Here is an 18,436-nt window from a genome sequence, read left to right on the forward strand (position 1 = left end):
GTGTCTCAGTTGGACTGACCAGGGTAGTTTCATCTTGGTAGTTCATAGGTACTGCAGAAAGACTTTATAGCATTTCACTTTTGAAATCTAAATATCTTATGTTCTGTCCATTTGGTCAAATAATGTAGTGGCACAGTGAGTGGCAGTTTTGGAAAGAGAAGAGAAAAAACACAGAGGAAGAACCTTTGTTAGGTACAGATCTCCAGTGTTTCCTGGGTTTGTGTTTAAAACATCTTCTTACCACTGCCCACTGCCCATAATAAATTAAAACTACAGGGTCATCCTTTTGATCATCTTCAATGAAGTACATCATATAATATACGAAATATGTGGATGCTGGTCAGAAAATGAGATATGTTACGTAATAGGTTACATCTCAATACCATTGCATCTGTACTTTATTTGTATTGTATGTATTACACTTTCATTTGTCTGCAAACTCATTGTCACGAATTTTTCATTTTAATTAGCAGGGTGTGGAAAACAGGGAGTAATGTCTTTGCTCTAAAACAGATAATGAAAAAGTGCTTGTAAAAAACTCAAACCAAAACCATAGGTGTTTCTCAGAAAGCAACAATTTCTTCTTCACTGGCTGTAGTAAAGAAAAGATACCAGAAAATCTTTTGAGTTTCTACTGGAGTCAACAGAAAGTGTGTGAGGCTGTAAGTCTTAATTCAGCTGTTGATATTTATTTGGTATAGAACGTGCTTGTGTAGGTTATACTACAGCTATTTAACCGTACTTAGAAACACTTTTTGAATTGAGAAATATTGTAATACAAATTTGCATTACAGGTACATTTAACAGCTTAGTTAGAGCTGAACTGGCTGTTGCTGAAAGGGTTGTTCCCAGCTGTGTTTTAACAGGAGCCAATATAATTTGTTTAGGGGCATTAAACCTGTAACAGTATAAACCAGTTTCAAATCTAACAGGAGGGCTGAAAGGGGCAGCCCCAGATGTTATCATTGCACTTTTCTTCTGAATTTATATTGACCCCAGTTCTAGAAATGTGTGTTCCTCGTACAGTGTGAGAATACCAGTGCAAGCATACAGAAATCTTCTTCTGGCTGTTCACTAGTGTTATTGTGATTGACTGCCATCCATATCCTTATAGACAAAAAGCGAATTTAGAGCATATAGGAACAGATGAAATTATTTGGTATCTTCTGTGGCAGTTTCTTAGGAGGCTATTTGCCTTGTCTGTATGTCTCATCTCCCACACCTGTTTATTGTATGAAATCACATAAATGTGAGCTGAATACTCTTGTGTTCTCTGAGTCTTTCTTGCTTTTGCAGTATCTTTGTGGTCGCTAAGAGTATGTATAAGTTACACCTTCCTAAACTACACCTTGTTCTATGCGTTTGATTTTGTATTAATGCAAAGGTTGAGTCATCCTGGATTCCAGACACCCAGGCAAGGAGAATTAAGGTTGCTATGGGAATCATAGAGCAAATGTTCTACTAAAATTACACCATTTGTCCATGTGGGTTATGTCAAGAGTGAACCCGGTTCATTATTTCTCCTTCTTTTTTCTCCTCCAAACCTGAAAAATATAAATGATGTAAACATGGCTTCTTTTAATTAATTTTTTTCAGCCTGTAGTTTAGTGGTAATTGAGAATGTGCAAAGATGATCATTTTCAATCATTTAATAAACGGCAATTTATAAATTAGGGATAATACAGTGCATATGATAGCTACATTCAGAGACTTCTGCAGCATTCATTTTCTTAAGCAATTGCAGAGAGGCTAAGATTACTCTTTACAGTTATTAAAATATTTCATTAAATTTTAAGTAAAGGGTTGGCTCCCAAAGGAGCTTGAGAGAAGTTAGATTTGAAGGGAATTCAGTCTCCAGCTTTTGTAGGCCTTCAAAACTCACTTAATTTTGTACGTAAAACAGAATTCAGCTGTTCTGTTTTATATACATATTTAAAACAGCATAGCATATCATACACTTAGCTACCTTTTTGGTAAGCTACAAGGCGATTTTCTTTCACAATTGAAGCACATATAGTGCGGTTGTTTCAGTTTAGAGTTGATAGTTTGAAAATGAAGCTTTTCTCAGATTAGGGTGTCACATCTCACGGCTGGCCTTGCTTTCAGTGCAGGTTGCTGGGTGCAGCAGTGATCTCCTTGGTAAATGTTCACTTACCTCCTGCAACTCTGTTTAGAATGTGAATTACTGCTTCCAAGATACACGGGCTATTTTGTTAACCCACACTTAAGTGCTATTTTCATTAAATTAAGTAGAAGATATTTTTGAATGTTCCCAGTGGTAATAGATGACAATGTAATATTAGGTGGCTAGCCGAGTTTCAAATATTAAGTACAGAAAGTACCCACGTAAATGCCCTCCAGGAGAAAGTAACCATAGAAATGGCTCATGTATTTTAAGTGTGCTCTTCAGTTTACATTATTTTATATGTTTGTCAAGGGACTTTCTATAGTCTTCAACTCCTTGTGTAACACCCAAAGTGCTGCATGATGCACTAAGAAATACAGGAAACATTTTGATTTTACAACAAATAGGAGTAGTAAACACTGTAGCTCTCATCTGTTACTTAACAAAGACCTGATCTCTAGCAGCTTTTGCTAGATATTTTAATTTGATCTCCATCTCTAATGCTTGGCTTGCAGGTTTTGAGTGCTTTAGAAACTGTGTGTGTTAGGTGCTTTTAAGCAGCTGCTTACCTGCTTCTTGGTTGCAATTCTGATTTCTGACAATATACTTTTAAAATATGACTAATAATGTGACGGCTAGCAATATTTCATCCGACAAGTTAAACAACTGTATCTGCTTGATTTTGATATATGCTTTTAAGTAGCTTTGTACTATAGGTACTAGATGTAGATCTGTAATTGATTAATTTTTTAAAATTTTTATTATGCTTCATTTATTTGTCTCTGGCTCAGGAAACATAGTCTTATGTTCTTGCACATACCATTTAGCGTGTACTTATGATGATATCTATTGTGTTCTGGGATGACTGCTTGCAGTTTTCCTCGCACAGATCCCCAGTTATGCAGTTGTAGTTTTATTGGTAAGTCTAGCCTGGCAGACACAAAACACAATTCAGTCATATTACAGAATGTAATGAATTTGCTGCTCAGAATCATGGTAGCGTATGTTGCGTCAGTGCTCTGAAGTTAATGGTGTCAACCTAAACCAGTGATGGTCAGCTTTGGGACACGGGGAGAAGTCAAAGGAGCGGATTTGGAATGCTTTGCCACAACTCATAGTTACGCTTTATTCAGGGCTCAGAATGGCAAGATCAGGTAGACGTGACAGTGATACTTCACTTTCTTTTCAGAAAATGTGAGGTGAATTAACTGTAAGGCGGGGAAGTACTATCTATTTGATTAAAGCTGAAGGTCATTCCAGTGTATACTGCACACCTGAGAGTTGTTTAGATGACAGAAATAAAATTTTATTTTACACTTGGACACTACAAGCGAGGTGCCTGACTGGGAGGGGTGAAGGGAAGTAGAAGCATTGTTGGGAAAGGGAAAAAGCACTGGAAGTGTCCATCAGAAATTGGGATAAGTACTATATGGGATATTAGACTACTCTGGCTGTATGTGTGTTTATATATTCCCTGGTGGAATGGAATAATAATTAAAGAAAAAAAGTTATCAGAGTCACATTTTTCTAGCAAAGTGTTCTGAGAGAATCCTCCTCATCCTTGAGGCCACACATGTTGAAATGTTTAATTTATGTTCCAGTGCAACACGGCCTTTTCCGAAGACTGATTGCACTCTAAGTACAAAACCCAGGTTTTCTCAATAGTGTGTTGTATTGTGGTAAACTAATAGAATTGCTGATGTTGACTTAATGACTAGTAGCAACCTTTTAGGTGCTCTTTAGAATGCTTAAAATTCACAAATGTACCTTAATTGCTGGTAATCAAAATGTGCTTTCCATCTCTATAGCTATTAATGTCACCAAAATAATCCTTCTGAAATGTGAAAGAAAAACTGCTACTCAGAAGAGCCCATAGAATAACATCTGCTTCTGAGCAACGTTTAATCACTAAAACTAATGACATTCCTTGCAGTCATAGTAATATTGTGTAGGAATAATTTCCCACAAAATGTTTTTATAAGCTGTGTTCTTAATGCTATGTTTTGTGGTTTAAAATACAACAGTGTGCTTCTTGCTTGGCTGAATGGCAGCCAGTTGCCATCCAAGATTTACTTGGAACTTGCAGGCTGCTTCCTTTTGCTTCTCTAATTTTTGGTTCTGGATCACTGGAAGCAACTTGGGGTGTGGGGAGCAACAACCTTGGCAGCCACTCTGTGCATTTTCTCTGTGGTTTTACCTCAAGATGCCCACACTGTGCTCCTCTTGAGTTGTCTTTGATAGGAAATGGTAAGTCTCAGTAAGTGTCTATTGGTAGGATATGGTTAATATAGCAGTTAGATTAGCAAATGCTCAAGAAAAGAGCGCATGGTGGGGGAACCTAGCACTTACTAGTTGTACTTCGGTACAAACCTTATATCGGTAGCAAATGTCCTAACACATATAGAGTATCCACAGGGAGCTCGAACGCAACAGGCAAAGAAGAAAATCTGTCATATCTTCTGTAGTTGACCCTGATCCCTGGACATCTGCCTCCAGTGGCAAAATGACCAGTGCCAGACTGGTACTGATCATTTGGCAGAGAATATATAGGCCACTCACTCTGATTTGTGAGGAGAAGTAGAGATCATTGATGGAGTTTGTGAGTCATGCTCTTTCGCTTGAGTATTTATTATAGCAGCCAGCTCTCACTAAAAAGCTTTAACTTCTCACCTAAAGACTTGCAGAGTAGCTCCATGAAACACGCTTGAGATAGCTGACACTATCAGAGGAATTTTATTTTCCTCTAGTGTTTTACTACTTTGGTTTGTTTGTAAATCTTCCACAGGGAAAAGAACCTGAAGTTTATGTTGATTTGGAAGGGAGAAGTGTTCTCCTCTTCAGATCTTAAGCAACACGGAAGGATTCTTGGAATAACTTGCAAATTTTGGGAGAATAACAGGAAGAATATTTTTTTCTTCTAACAGCTATAAAATATGAAGTTGTCCAAGTGAAGCTGAATATCTCAGGGTATTGATTTAGATTAAAAGCATTCTCTAGTTTAGAAAATCCAATATTGTCTGTCTGCTAAAACATTCTCTGGCAAGATTTGAACTTTTTGTCCTAGTCCATCCCCATGGACATAAGAATTTTTTCTGTAATTCCTCTCCCACACCCCCCTTCAGCTTCCTCCTCCCCACCCCCAGTTTTATTTCTGTCATTCGCTAACTCATTTGTCAGGCGAGGAGAAGGACAGACTGGAATAGGGGTCATAAAGAAGCGAGGTGAGGAATCTGCCTGAGGTAGCAAAGGGAAGCATCTCATCTGTTTTGATCTGAAGTGGGTGAGCTGTTTTGCTGAGATTTCAGAGGCATTCTTGAGGATCCTGCCAAAACTGCTGGATTCTCTCTGCTAACTAGCATGTGTTGCAAGGGCTGTGAATGTCTCTCTGGTGTCTTTCTGTTTGTCTGATGTAAGAAGTGGAGTTCCACAGAAACTCACACTGGACAGTCAGGTTGTCCTTGGGAGTGTTTTGCATTCAGATGAAGTGACTGTATAAAGTCCCAGAGAACACTGACAAATACAGATGTCATATGCTCTTCGGTATTTGAAGATAGACCTGTTATGCATATTCTGTCTTTTGTTCTTCTGAACAGAGAGATACTTTTGTAAAACAGGTAATTAGGTCAGCTCATTTTCTTCCTGAGATTCTGCCTCTTCTGAAGTATTGGAGGAAAGGAGGAGCTTCCTGCTGTATACCTGAGTTGCAACAGACTGAGAATTTCTTGGGACGGTAGCTAACTTTTCCTCCTCTGGTACTGGAAGGAATGTTGAAGGCTTCCAGACCCATCAACAAAAAAAGACCCCTCTCCCCTCTTTTCCTCCCTTCCCCAAATCCAACAATCTTATTATGCAGACTTAGAAAATACCAAATCTGATTACTGTAGCTGTGCAACTAACAGCAGGGGAGCTTGGAGGTGTGACTGTTAAGCTACTGGGTAGTAGACCAGTGGGGAAGAAGTCTGTAGTCTGTTAAATGATTAATCAATATTGTCTTCACAAAATAAAACGATACTGTGTTATAAGGATCAGCAGCAAGTGCAGCAAGTATCCAAGTTAGGGAATTTAAAGATATAAAATAGGAATTGAATGTGTAAAGAATGGAGCATAAGATCACGTTTAGTATATGAATAAATGAACTAGCCAGTTTGAAAAGTGCATAGCAGAAGTCGGTAAATAACAGCTGCTCCTGGGATTGTAAATCTGTGCTGAGGTCCGTGGAGAGCTCACAGTCCCTGGAGGTGCTGATGGTGACCAGTGGAACAGCAGCAGCGTCAGTGGAAGCAGGAGACTGGAAAAAGCAGCTAAGAACAGGAAACAGTGGAGCCAGACTGCCTCCTCCACACCTTGTTTTCTCCCGAGTGTATTAGACGTGCCTTTTAGAATCAGTCCCAGTGACACTTGCTCCTCTGTTCTGTAAGGTCTTCCTCACAAGGAACCACCCTGCAGACTGCATGACAAGGAGGCTGAGCAAAAAAAGCCAAAAAAAACCCCAAAGGAAACAGTGAAGATATGTAGCAGCTGGCTTTTCAGTTGTTCCCGTAACAGAGATTATGTAGATTCCTGGTTAGGCAAAAGAGCACAAAATAGTGGATCGGGGTGGGGGGAGCTTGTTTTCATTCTCCTCCAAGGGGAGAAATAAAATTGTGAAAGAAGGGGCAAGGACTGAAAAGAAAAAGAAATGTGCCCTAGTGATTAGCTGCCATCCTGATTTTCAGAGGTAAAGTTCTGTTTGTTCCGTCACTTTTTGTGGCTCTGTCTGCAAATTAAATGCCAAGTGAAAATTAACTTGCTCCTTTGAAGCTTCATTGATAGGATGTGTGTGTCTAAGCCTTAATAACTATTATATAACGAGTCATTCCAATTTTACTGTTCATTGTTTGCTTCTTTAAAATAATTGAGGTCAAGCCAGTTGGTACCCTGAGATGACAATAATGGAGAATTACGTGCTTATTCTCCATAATGGGAGGGAAGCAGTAATCAAGAAAGGCAAATTGAAGTGGATGTCATTATCTGGTTCCATCTTTCCAAGATGCTTTCAGAGCATCTCACTTGGTGTTCTAGGATCCTTTTAAAAATATTTTTTTCTCATTAGCATAGTAATGTTCACAGAGGCTACTTTGGGTCTTCATCCAGACTGAAGCTCTGTGGATAGAATTCCTTTATGTTTGCAGCTCAAGCAGGTTCTTTTTGGTCAAAAGCTCAGGTTTTATTTTAAGCAAAGTGTACAGATATGTTACTTGTGGAACTTAAGCGTGATTATCTAGTCTTGTACGTGTTTACACTAGACACTTTAAAAGCTAAAATTCAAAATTCTCCTTATAAGAGATTTGTGTTATATATTGCAGTACTTTTAGCAGCAACCTCTGTGTATAGCTTTTTCACTGTAGTTATATATTAAGCAGTAATTTTGCTTTCCTAGCTTGCATGCTATTGATAGAATCCCATTAAAAGATCTATGGATGTGACTTTATGGAAGAGAGAAGCCTATAAATCCTTACAAGAAAATTTATTTTGTCAAGTAGTAAAGTGCACATACCAAGTGACCTTGAGTAGTTTGAGAATGCTTTTCAGAAGTTAAGCCAAGGTAGAAGTTCTCTTGCTCTGCAGTGGTGAGGTATAAATGCTTAACTCAAATCCAAAATGCATTAAACTGAAAAAAAACCCAACCAACCCAAACCACAAACCATCACACTTTTACTGCAGTTATAGAAGTTACCTTAATTTGACAGGCTTCTCAGTTGGAGAGGTATACCTTTTGAGCTGTGATTAACAGTATTTACAATAGTCTTTTTTCATGTGTGCTTGTGCTCTTTCCTTTTCTAGAATAAATAGTTTAAAGAGAGAAAGTTTCATGGGAACACTAAGTGGGAATTGTGAACTTCAGCTGAATTGGTAGCTAGTATGTCAAATTTGTGATTTGTGTGATTGCTTTAGTGACATTGGAATTCTAGGTGTCTATGTCTTACATTTTGCTATATACTTGGTGCATGTGTCTATATATATTATACTTTTACTTATATTGGTTGTCTGTTTTAAATTTTTATTTTTACAATATGTCAGTTTGTGTTGTTGATGAAATACAGGTCAAGATTGCAAGAGGAGTCCTTGCTCAAGGTCAGAATTGATTATTATACTAGGTTTACATGGCAACTCAATGCATTGGGTTCACAGTGACTTAGAAGGTTTTTATTTTTTGTGTGTGCACTTTCTTCTGTCTCTCGTCTGCTTTTGCTTTTATGAAAAGCGATGTTTTATGTTAAAGAAAATAATAAAAAAACCCAAACCCCTGTGGTATATGCTTCTTTAACAATAAGAACCAAGATCCTGACTCATAATCACGACTTACTCTAGGGTGGTTTGAAAAGCTGTTCTCTCCTCATATCCTTTCCCAGTATCATCTGTTTTTCTTTTGGTACTGTTGTCTAAAAGCAAGAAACTAATAGTTCCAGAAAATGTATATGTGCATGTGATATATACTGTGTTTGCATAAGACACTTTATTTATTTAAAAAAACAACCAACCAAATCAACCAACCAAAAAACCCCCAAAAGTGAAGCAGCAAACTGGCTGTTTCCCAGCCTTTGGAGACAGTAAACTTCTCACAAGGGCAGCTTGACTTAGGATTGGTAGGAGCGTGATTGGTGTTTTATTTCTGTTACTATTTAAATGTCTAAATCTTTTCCTGCAGAACTGTTTATTTTTACAGATGCTCTGTTTTTCATATCAGCATTGTGTTGTTTACTTTCCCGTTTTTTAAATGATTGTTTTCAACTTGCATGCAGACAGTAATGGAAAGGATTTAAAAATAAAAATAATTGCATTAAATCTTTCAGAGAAATTGCCTAGAGATAAGTAGACAGACAATGTGCTGCTAGTGGTGGTCCAGAGAGAATACTACAGTAAAGAAAAAGAGTTATTAACTGATGGAGCTGAATGTCTTCTTGATGAATGATTTCTAGCATGTCACAGAGGAGCTTGATGATACAGAATTTCTGTGGGTTCTCAGTGGTAAAAGGATGTTTTCCTTTTTATCTGGAGTGTTTTGGATTTTTTCATATACATGGGTAGGCGTATCTTAATACCTACTATGAAAGGATTGAATATGTATGAAGATCAATTCCAAAAAAGGGAAATTCCATATGTTAAAATTTAAATTGTTCATGTGTATATCAGATTGTGGCTGGGGAGGTGTGAAGAACCTTCCTCAGTTTTTATGTTCCAAAAGAAGGGTAGGAAGATCTGAAGTAATTAGTTATATAGAAAATCAGGATTTGTGACAATACTTATTTTGTTGGCCAACTCGGCATGACCTGTATGACAAAGGGAGAGTGTTTGCTTGTCCGTTGGGGTAATATGGGTGATGTTCATTCTTCATCTGCTTCAGGGAGCTTGAAATCACTGTGTCTTGGGAGATGCCCCTGAGACAGCTGTGGACTGGGTCATTTTGGAGATGGCTTAAAGCTGGTGTTTGCTTTGGGTTGTTGTGATGTGCTGTATTAGTTGGGTGAAATCCTGTAGGATCACTAATTCTAGAAGGAAAGATGATCTGATTGTCATAATACTCAACTGGGCTGTGCAAACAGACTTAGGCCTGTTAGTCCCCAAGTCTGGATAACAAGAGCATTTGCCCTGTAAATAAAATGATGTCAAAAGCAGTCAGATACTCTTCCATTTAGGTGTGGCTGTTTGGTTTTCTTCCTTTGAAGTTTCTCTTTATCTTTGGTTTAGGACAAGAGAGTTTATTATTTATACTTAATAATTGTGAATCTCCTCTTTCTAGTTTCAGAAACAAATTGAAGCCCTAAATCAAAAATAACATTGAGGTTTTGTAAGATTATTTTTCTGCATGCAAAAGATTAATATATCATCTAATGTTTTAACAAGATATTGAATTACTGTATTTTTTCTTTTAGCACAGAAAATAACACCTCAATTTTTCATTATTATTTCTTAAATTAATTTTTAGCAGCTAATTTCAGCTTATTTACTGTGCAAAAGAATGTTATTCCTCTTTATGATGTCCGAAATACATTTCTTTCCAGTCCTAGGGTATCTCATAGCTTTTTCTGCCTGTCTTTCACATAGTGTATGAGTGACCCCAAGAACAGAAACATTTCTACTTACCCATTTGTTTGGATCTTGTCACGTAACCATTTGGGCCCGTACATCATGGTTGGAAGTGTATTTGCAACACAAAGATCCAGGAGGTGCAATTCCATCTGTGAAGGGGTAGTTAGGAGTTGCTGTGGCTGGGGTATGTGGGGAAAGCAATCAGCCAGGATTTTAAGATCAGGCAGGGAGAAGAGGAAGCAGGCAGCAACAGAAGCTGTGAATTTACTGTTTTGGAGGAAGCAGTAGAGAGCAGATGACCTACTGAGGAAAACATCAGAGATGATTCCCGTTACATTCAGTCTTCTGTGAGGGTGTCATTGGGTGGCACGTTTCTTTGAGGGTAGTGTTACTCAGAATAGCTGTGTTGGGTTTGTGTGGCAAGGTTTTGGGAGCAGGGGGGCTACATGGGTGGCTTCTGTGAGAAGCTGCTAGAAGCTTCCTGCATGTCCAACAGAGCCAATGCCAGCCGGCTCTGAGATGGGCCCACCACTGGGCAAAACTGGGCCAATCAGTGACAGTGGTAGCACTTCTGTGATAATATATTTAAGAAGGGCAAAAAACTCCTGTGCAACAGCAGCCAGAGAGAGGAGTGGAAATACGTGAAAGAAACAACCCTCCAGACACTAAGGTCGGTGAAGGAGGGCAGGAGGTGCTCCAGGCACCGGAGCAGAGGTTCCCTGGCAGCCCGTGGGGCAGACCATAGTGAGGCCGGCTGTTCCCTGCATCCTGTGGAGGTCCACGGTGGAGCAGAGATCCACTGCAGCCCATGGAGGACCCCAAGCTGGAGCACGTGGATGCCCAAAGGAGGCTTTGACACTGTGGAAAGCTCACACTGGAGCAAGTTCCTGTCAGGGCCTGTCCCCTGTGGAGAGGAGCCCAGACTGGAGCAGGTTTGCTGGCAAGACTTGTGACCCCATGGTGGGCCCAGGCTGGAGCAGTCCGTTCTTGGATGACTGCACCCCATCAGAGGAACCCACGCTGGATTAGTTCATGAAGAACTGCAGCCTGTGGGAAGGACACACATTGGAGCAGTTCACGGAGGACTGTCTCCTATGGGAGGGACCCCATACTGGAGCAGGACAAGAGTATGAGGAGGAAGGAGCAGCAGAGACAACGTGTGATGAACTGATTGCAACACCCGTTTCCCATCCCCCTGCACCACTTGGGAGGAGGAGGTAGAGCAATTGCGAGTGAGGTTGAGCCCACGAAGAACGGAGCGGTGGAGGGAAGGTGTTTTAAGATTTGGTTTTATTTGTCATTATCCAACTCCGATTTTGATTCGTAATAAATTAAAAATGAATTTCTCCAAGTTGAGTCTGTCCTGCCCATGATGGTAATTGGTGAGTGATCTCTCCCTGTCTTTATCTCAACCCACGAACCTTTCTTCATATTTTTTCTCCTCGTGTCCACTTGAGGAAGGAGAGTGATTGAGCGGCTTGTTGGACACCTGGTGTCCAGCCAGGTTCAACCCATGCAAGAATACAGACAATACCTGAGAGTTTCTGGCAGGCTAAAAGGCCTGAATCTCCTTCAAGGTTCAGGAACAGCTGTTTCCAGGGCACACATCATGTGGTCTGCTTGTTCTCCTGCCACAGCCTGGAGATGGAGAAAGGAACCAACTATGCATATGAGCTGGTCCTTTCCTAGCCTGAGGTGAACATTTTGCAGTTAGTTAAATGCAGGCCTACCTTGTTAGGTATATGCGTATAATTCCTTTTAATACATGTAGTCTTGATAGTTTTTCCATTTTTTCTATTTCATATCTAGCAGAGAGTTGTATTTCTGGACTTTGAGTGCATTTGTGGGAATATGTGGTGTCTTCTCTATATTATGAGAAACTAACTATAGGTGAACAGGGGGTGCCAAAGCTGAAACAAGAGTGGAAAGAGAATTGGTGAGGAGATGGGAACAAGTACTCTTTGCTGTTACAAAAAGTAGAGAACTGCTACTTTGAGCTGTCTGTATTTGCAAATGGGGAGGATGGAGAGCTGTGAAGTACTAAAATAACCCAGTGTAACAGCAAAGTCATTCAAAATTGAACAAGTTATTTCACTTTGGAAAAAAGAAAGTTACAGTTTAACTTTCTCAAAATCAAAGCTTTGCATTCTAGTTCTGAAACCAACTTTGCTGATAAATCAAGTACTCTGCCTCTACTCCCCGAGAGATAGCAAAAAGCAGACCCACAAGTCATGTAGAGGATAGTCCTATAGCTGCATGGCCTAGTGTCTGTCCTGTTAAGGGTTAATGTATTTCAGGAGTTTCATCCCGGATGGTTTGGTATTTTTGTATTAGCTCCTCTTTGGTTTGCTCCATTTAGAACAACCCCACTTCAGCTCTTTTAAAATATTTTGTCAGTGGACTTGTTTAGAAAAATATACTGGCAAACATGTAAAAAAAGTTCGGTTATTTCAATAATATATGTTATTTCCTTCCCCTCTTTGCCACAGAATTGTTCTGTGACTCTCTAGATTAGGGGAGGTTCTTCCTTTTTGTTCTGTTCATTCAGCACCTTAAACAAAGTGGGTTTCGATCAGTGCTTGGGCAGTAAATGTTCAGCAAGTTCAAATACTTCGAATCCTATACAGAAGTTGCCATTCCTGGTGTCTTCTGCTGCATCAGGTCTGTAGAACAGCTGATGGTATCACAACTATACCGTGAAACTAGGTAGCACAGAACGGATGAATCAAAAAGGCATCTTTAAAACTATTTAGGTCATCTAGAGACTTGAGGCAGTACCTCGTTTTGGATAAAGGGAGAATAAATAATTAGTTTTATTTCAATTTCTCCTAATCTAGGAAGAATATAGTTGATAAAAGCCTGTAAAGCTTTCTGGTAGGTGATAACTGCAAGCATTTGGTTAATTCTCCAAATGTTTCCTAGGCTCTTGGATTAGTTTATCTTATGCTTTTTGTGAGCTGCAGAAGAATGTAGTTGTCCCTTACGAAGGAGGAGGGAAAAATGGAAATGTTTGAAGCTTACGAAGTTTCATTTTGGATTTATTTCCTGTGGAAGCAAATATTTGGAAATGTAAGCTGTTTCTAGCAAAAAGAAAAAAAAAATAAGGGAGGTAGGAAAAACAATCGCTTAGAAATGAGAATAGAACATTTCTGTCGCTGTGAAGCATGAGAATGTCAGGTTTTTAACTTTGCGCTCTTATTGGGGATGGAAAAAGGAGGGAAGCAGTTTTCTGTGTGATTATATTGTGCACTCTTCAGAGAGAAGATGGTGTTTTTTCTCCTAGCCATTCCTTCAATTTGCCTCCAGAAGCTCTTTTCCCAAGGGAGGAGTATTTGCGTGGGTGTCTGTCTGTGGTGCTCTAGTTTTGGTTTCAGCTTTGAAGGAACCCTCAGTTACACGGTGTGTGCCTTCTCAAAGCGGGGCACTGCCTGGGGTTCTAGCAGCTCCCTAAAGCTTCCTATCGTGGGTGTCTGTGTCATCTTCTGACCGATGTTGGTTTCTGTCAAAGGAATTAAAAATTGACTGTGGTTTCTGCTGAAGCTTTGGCCTCTGTTGTAAATGTTGACTATTAAAATGTCATTATTGTAACCTTCAGCAAGGCATTTATCTAGATTTCCTTATGAACCTTGCAATAATAGCTTTTTACTTAATTGCACCTTCGATTCAGTTTCCTTTCTTGCTTTTCAAATTTGGTCAATGTCGATTTACAATAGCGTAAGGAGGCTGCAGGAAGCACACCATACTTTGAAAATATAATTAAGATAATTAAAAAGTAATAAAGTTCATAATAATACATTTTTACAGTGTAATAGGTTGGACAAATGGAGCTTGAATATTTGTTGCTTATGAAGTCTTCAGATTTTTTTTTTTAAAGCTTTGGATACCTCAAGTATGAACCTATACGTTTTTACATTAAGTTTTTTGCAAGGTAAGTGTAAGAAAAAAGACTCATCATGTGCATGTATAATTTCCTACGGACTGTAAAAACGGAGGGAGAAGTTGTAAACATCTTTCTTTTGGCTGTAGGAAGGATTTTGGAAACTTGCCAATTTGTTTAAAGAACAGCCTGCACAAATAATGTTGTTTTTATCTGCTGTACAAGCATGCGTTTCATCTTCATCTGGATGGTCCAAAACTAGAAACAGATTAACTGGCTCCCTGACAGCTGGTATTCATATCTGATAGTAAATAAGCACTCTAAGTTGCATCCTATGCTAATGGCTGTAAACTTACAATTTACCTTATTTTGTGAAAATAATTCATTGCTGGTGCTTGAGAAATGAAAAATGTCTGTTCTTGAACTGTGTTTAGATGTTTTATGTAGAAAAGAAGAAGGAGGGACAGTGTAGGTTCCTTGGGTGTCTCAGATCACATACAAAGGAAAGAAAATCTAAGCTGTAATTCATAATGGAGAAGGAAGTTGAGTTTTCATACTTTTCCTTACAAAGACTTTCAGAAATTATGAGTCACACCATTAAACCTACTATGAACCTACTATTTTAAGAGACGATTTTATCTAACATAGTCTTGACATTTTTACAGGCCTTTGGTAGTCTCAAGCCCTTCGTTTTTGTAGGTAAGTATATGGTATATTTGGATCAGAACATTAACATCCATTTGTGGTAGTTCTTCACATTAGTCACTATCAACCCATAAGAATTTAACAACTACATAGTGATATCTACTATGACAGCAGATGTTTTTGGACCTTTACAGATGATGAGCCAAGTTGAGGGACAACAGAAGAATCTTGTACAAGCCATTGAAGCTCTCCCAGGTTCTGGACCCCTTTCTGCCTTGGATCAGGACTTGCTGCTTTTAAAAGCTACCTCTGCTGCCACCTTGAGCTGCCTTGGAGAATGCCTGACTCTGTTACAGCACAGCATGCATCAAGTGGGCCAGCATCACAACAGGACAGTGCCATCAGGTGAGCACAAGCTCTCTTGGGTGTTATTTTATGTGCCTCGGGGGTTTTGATTATGATACTGAAGCAGGCAAATTAACCATTCCTTACAGAGGCAAGTTGGGGTGAGCAGCTTGTAAGCTTCTGCAGCCTCAAGTGTCATAACTTTTTCTTTGCCTAAAAAAAAATAGGCAAAATCTGTTGATGTCAGAGGAGTCCTGAGTGTTCTCAGGGAAAACAGGTTCTGAAGACAGCAAGACAAAAAAAGGGGAGGCGTGGAGAACAGACAGATAAGCCTATGTTCTTGATGACAGTGCAGAACATGCTTGATTGGATTGTGTATGTGTGTGGTGTTTTTTTTTTTTTTTTTGAGATTGAAATCACAATACAGATTCGTTTGATAACAGTACATGTAATATTATGTAATGTTATAGTGAAAATTATAGTTCTATTTTTCTACATGGAAGGATTTATTCCAGTCTGTGATTTTCTTTAAATTTGGAAAGACTTCTACATGCTGCAAATAAAAAAAAACAAAACAAAACAAAACTGTGTCTAATTTTTATGAGCCTAAAATGTCAAACAGTGTGATCCTGCATTGAAGTCTGCAGGCATGAGCCTCTCAGTCCCCGCATAGCTCAATTTTTTCAGTTCACCCAGTACATGTCTCTGTCCATAATGTTGGAAGTTGGACCTTCAGCTTTCTGAAATATTGGTCAGTGTTTTTCCATACACAAACTGTACTACCAAGTCTAAGAGCAGGAGCAGGACTTGATGTAAGAGGAGAAGCAACAGCAGAACTCTGGATATGGAGATGGCTTTTTATGTTTTCTTCAGGTGCTTCAACAACAACCCCCTCAACTTTTCCTTACAGTAGGTTTACTATAGGGCAGGACATGACCTCAGGGCTGGTGAGACATCTAGGTAGGGAGCCTTCTGAAGAATTCCCTTTGTGGGGAGATTAGAAATTAGAGAGGATCAGCTGAGAAGTAGGTAAATGATATGAAAAGGGTTCCCGGAAAAAACGGTGTCAAAACTCTGACACCTATACTAGGGTATTTCATGACTTTGCCACATCCAAATTCTAATATATTTAATAAAGGAACAGAAATGAACAAAAAATCTTTCTTATTTTCTGTATTCTGGTTTCCTTGTTGAAAATGAAAAAAACCCCCACCCTTGCACATATTGATATAGTAAGGCTAAAGTGCGTTTAATTGAATTTTTGATATAATTTAATTTCAAAAGAGAATGGTTTGGTACAAAGATGATAAGCATCCTTCAAAGAAAAGTGACTTTCTAGTTTCAAAGTCCCTGAAGGTTGTTTTTCATGTCCGTTTGATCTAAGTGAACTATCAGAGATAGAGAACATGAGTTTGTATATGTCCTTATATCTGTTTCCAAATAATCTTCCATTAAACCAATGTCTGTATTTTGACACTGATTTTTGAGGGTCTGTGAACAAGAACAGAGAAAAGCAAGCATAACATTGGTAATTGCTGAAAGTGAATTCCTTATTTTCTGGAAAAAAGTGGACAGCCATGACTATAAAGTACATAATAAAATTTAATAAGTGTTTTTGTTTGTTCCTTCTAAGACTTTAAACTTGTACTGGAATCCTTTCAGGAATCAAAATTCTGTAGCAGTGGTTCACACCAGCATCTTCAGTATAATTGTTAGAACTTGAATGCAAACAGTTAATTCTTCAGTGTGTACGTGTGCTTTTTCTTTGGTATGTAATTTAAAGAAATTAAAAAAAAAAAAAAAAGGAAAAGAAAAAATAGAGGGTGTAAAAGCTGATGAAATATTTAGTCTTTTCTCCCTGACTAAAAGAGTCTGTGAAACGATTTTTTCCCCCTTTTTTTTCCCCAGGACTTGTTATGAAACACAGTTGCCTGAAAGAACCTGGCCTTGAAAGTCTTTGATTGCTGATTTTCCTGTGCACTTAATCTTGTCCAGGCGTACTTTCGTAGACTTAACATTTCTGCTGAGTCGGTAGAGCGTTAAGTAATCATCTAGTAAACTCTAATTCTGAGAGATGATATGTTTCATTTTTATCCTGTGTCCTCCAGGTGAATTTTTAAAATTTCATACCTGGAAGATGCAACAAAAGATGACCTAACCTGTCACCTGTTGTTACTGTCAGATGGAAATGACTCTTGTTACTTTAAAAGCTGTATATTCCTCTGATAGAAAGTTGCAAACCTTTCCCCTGAGATGTGGTGGCCCTGTGTAATTTATTGCTGGATGTTTCCATCCCAGTGCTGTCTCGTTACCTGCTGCATTGTGGGGCAGGATCCCCAGAATTTTGTAGAGAGGGACAAGATAGGAATTTGATAACTTATTTTCTTGCTTCTAGCCTACAGTTCATGAGAGCATTCCAGTCCAGCAGCACAGTCCTGGGAGTATGAGAAATAATCAATGGCTTAGCTTTAGTGATCTGAACTTACCCTTGGGTTTACCTTCCTTCAGCATCAAAAGCTCTCACTATTATGCCATAAAGAGAGAGAACTGCCTGAAAAGTAGATACGTATCTACTTTCTCTGCTTTCTCTGTACATTTTGTGTGAATGTGTCCTTGAAGTCTTTATGGCTGATTATTTAAGGATTGCTGACTTGTCTGTGCAATGTAGGCCTTGCAGTCTTACTGCTTTTAAAGCAAGTAGCTGAGATTTTCTGACCTAGTACTTATGGAATGCACTTGTGAAGATTATAGCTAAATAGCAGCTATTTTAAACAGACTTACAGACCTTTATGTCTTTACACAGAAAAAAAAATTTCTCATTTCTTTTGATGTAAATATTATTATGTTTTTTTCCAGTAGTGTGAGTGGAAGAAAGCAGCTTGCCATTCAGTTTAGTGGAATCTTATCCAGAATTGTGTAGGTCTTGACTTCGAATATTTTATGGCATCATTTATCATGGAATAGTTTAAGGATGACATGATTTTTCCCCATCATTTTCATGTTTCTCACAAGTTGTCAGTCTTGCCTATAAGCAGACATGAAGATTAAACTGAAGCCTTCAATCTTGTCTTGAAGGATAGTCAATACATGTTTTATTTGCTTCAAGGGAGGGTTTTTGTGATTATCTTTTTGTTAGTGCTTAATTTTGGAAGTGCATCAACAAGAACATCAGTGAAACAAAATCCAGTCTGTGTTTCTACTTTTGAGTCAAAATAATGTCACATTCATTTCTAGCTGTCATTATTGAAGGTGTATGCATTGATCACTGGCTAATCTCTTTGTAATATTTTTCCTTCATTGAAAAATGTGCTGGCGACTATTACTAGCTGAAAGTGGTGGTTACGTATAGCGTGAGTCGTGGATGAGGAATTGCA

General features: G+C 38.7%; 1 protein-coding gene across 4 annotated transcripts in view; it reads left to right on the forward strand.

The window, feature by feature from the left end:
* Nucleotides 1–18,436, forward strand: part of OSBPL10 (oxysterol binding protein like 10) — a 117,682-nt gene that overhangs the window by 52,328 nt on the left and 46,918 nt on the right. For all 4 annotated transcript variants that reach the window (XR_014183436.1, XM_082046609.1, XM_082046611.1 and 1 more), the window contains one exon: nucleotides 14,912–15,122. Coding sequence is in view for 3 of the 4 variants with exons in the window: in XM_082046609.1 (XP_081902735.1) it covers nucleotides 14,912–15,122 (211 nt within the window). In the remaining variant the exon portion in view is untranslated. The remainder of the gene's footprint in view (nucleotides 1–14,911; nucleotides 15,123–18,436) is intronic.

This window comes from Streptopelia decaocto (assembly GCF_964273445.1).
Source record: "Streptopelia decaocto genome assembly, chromosome: 2".
NCBI classification, from domain to species: Eukaryota; Metazoa; Chordata; class Aves; order Columbiformes; family Columbidae; genus Streptopelia; species Streptopelia decaocto.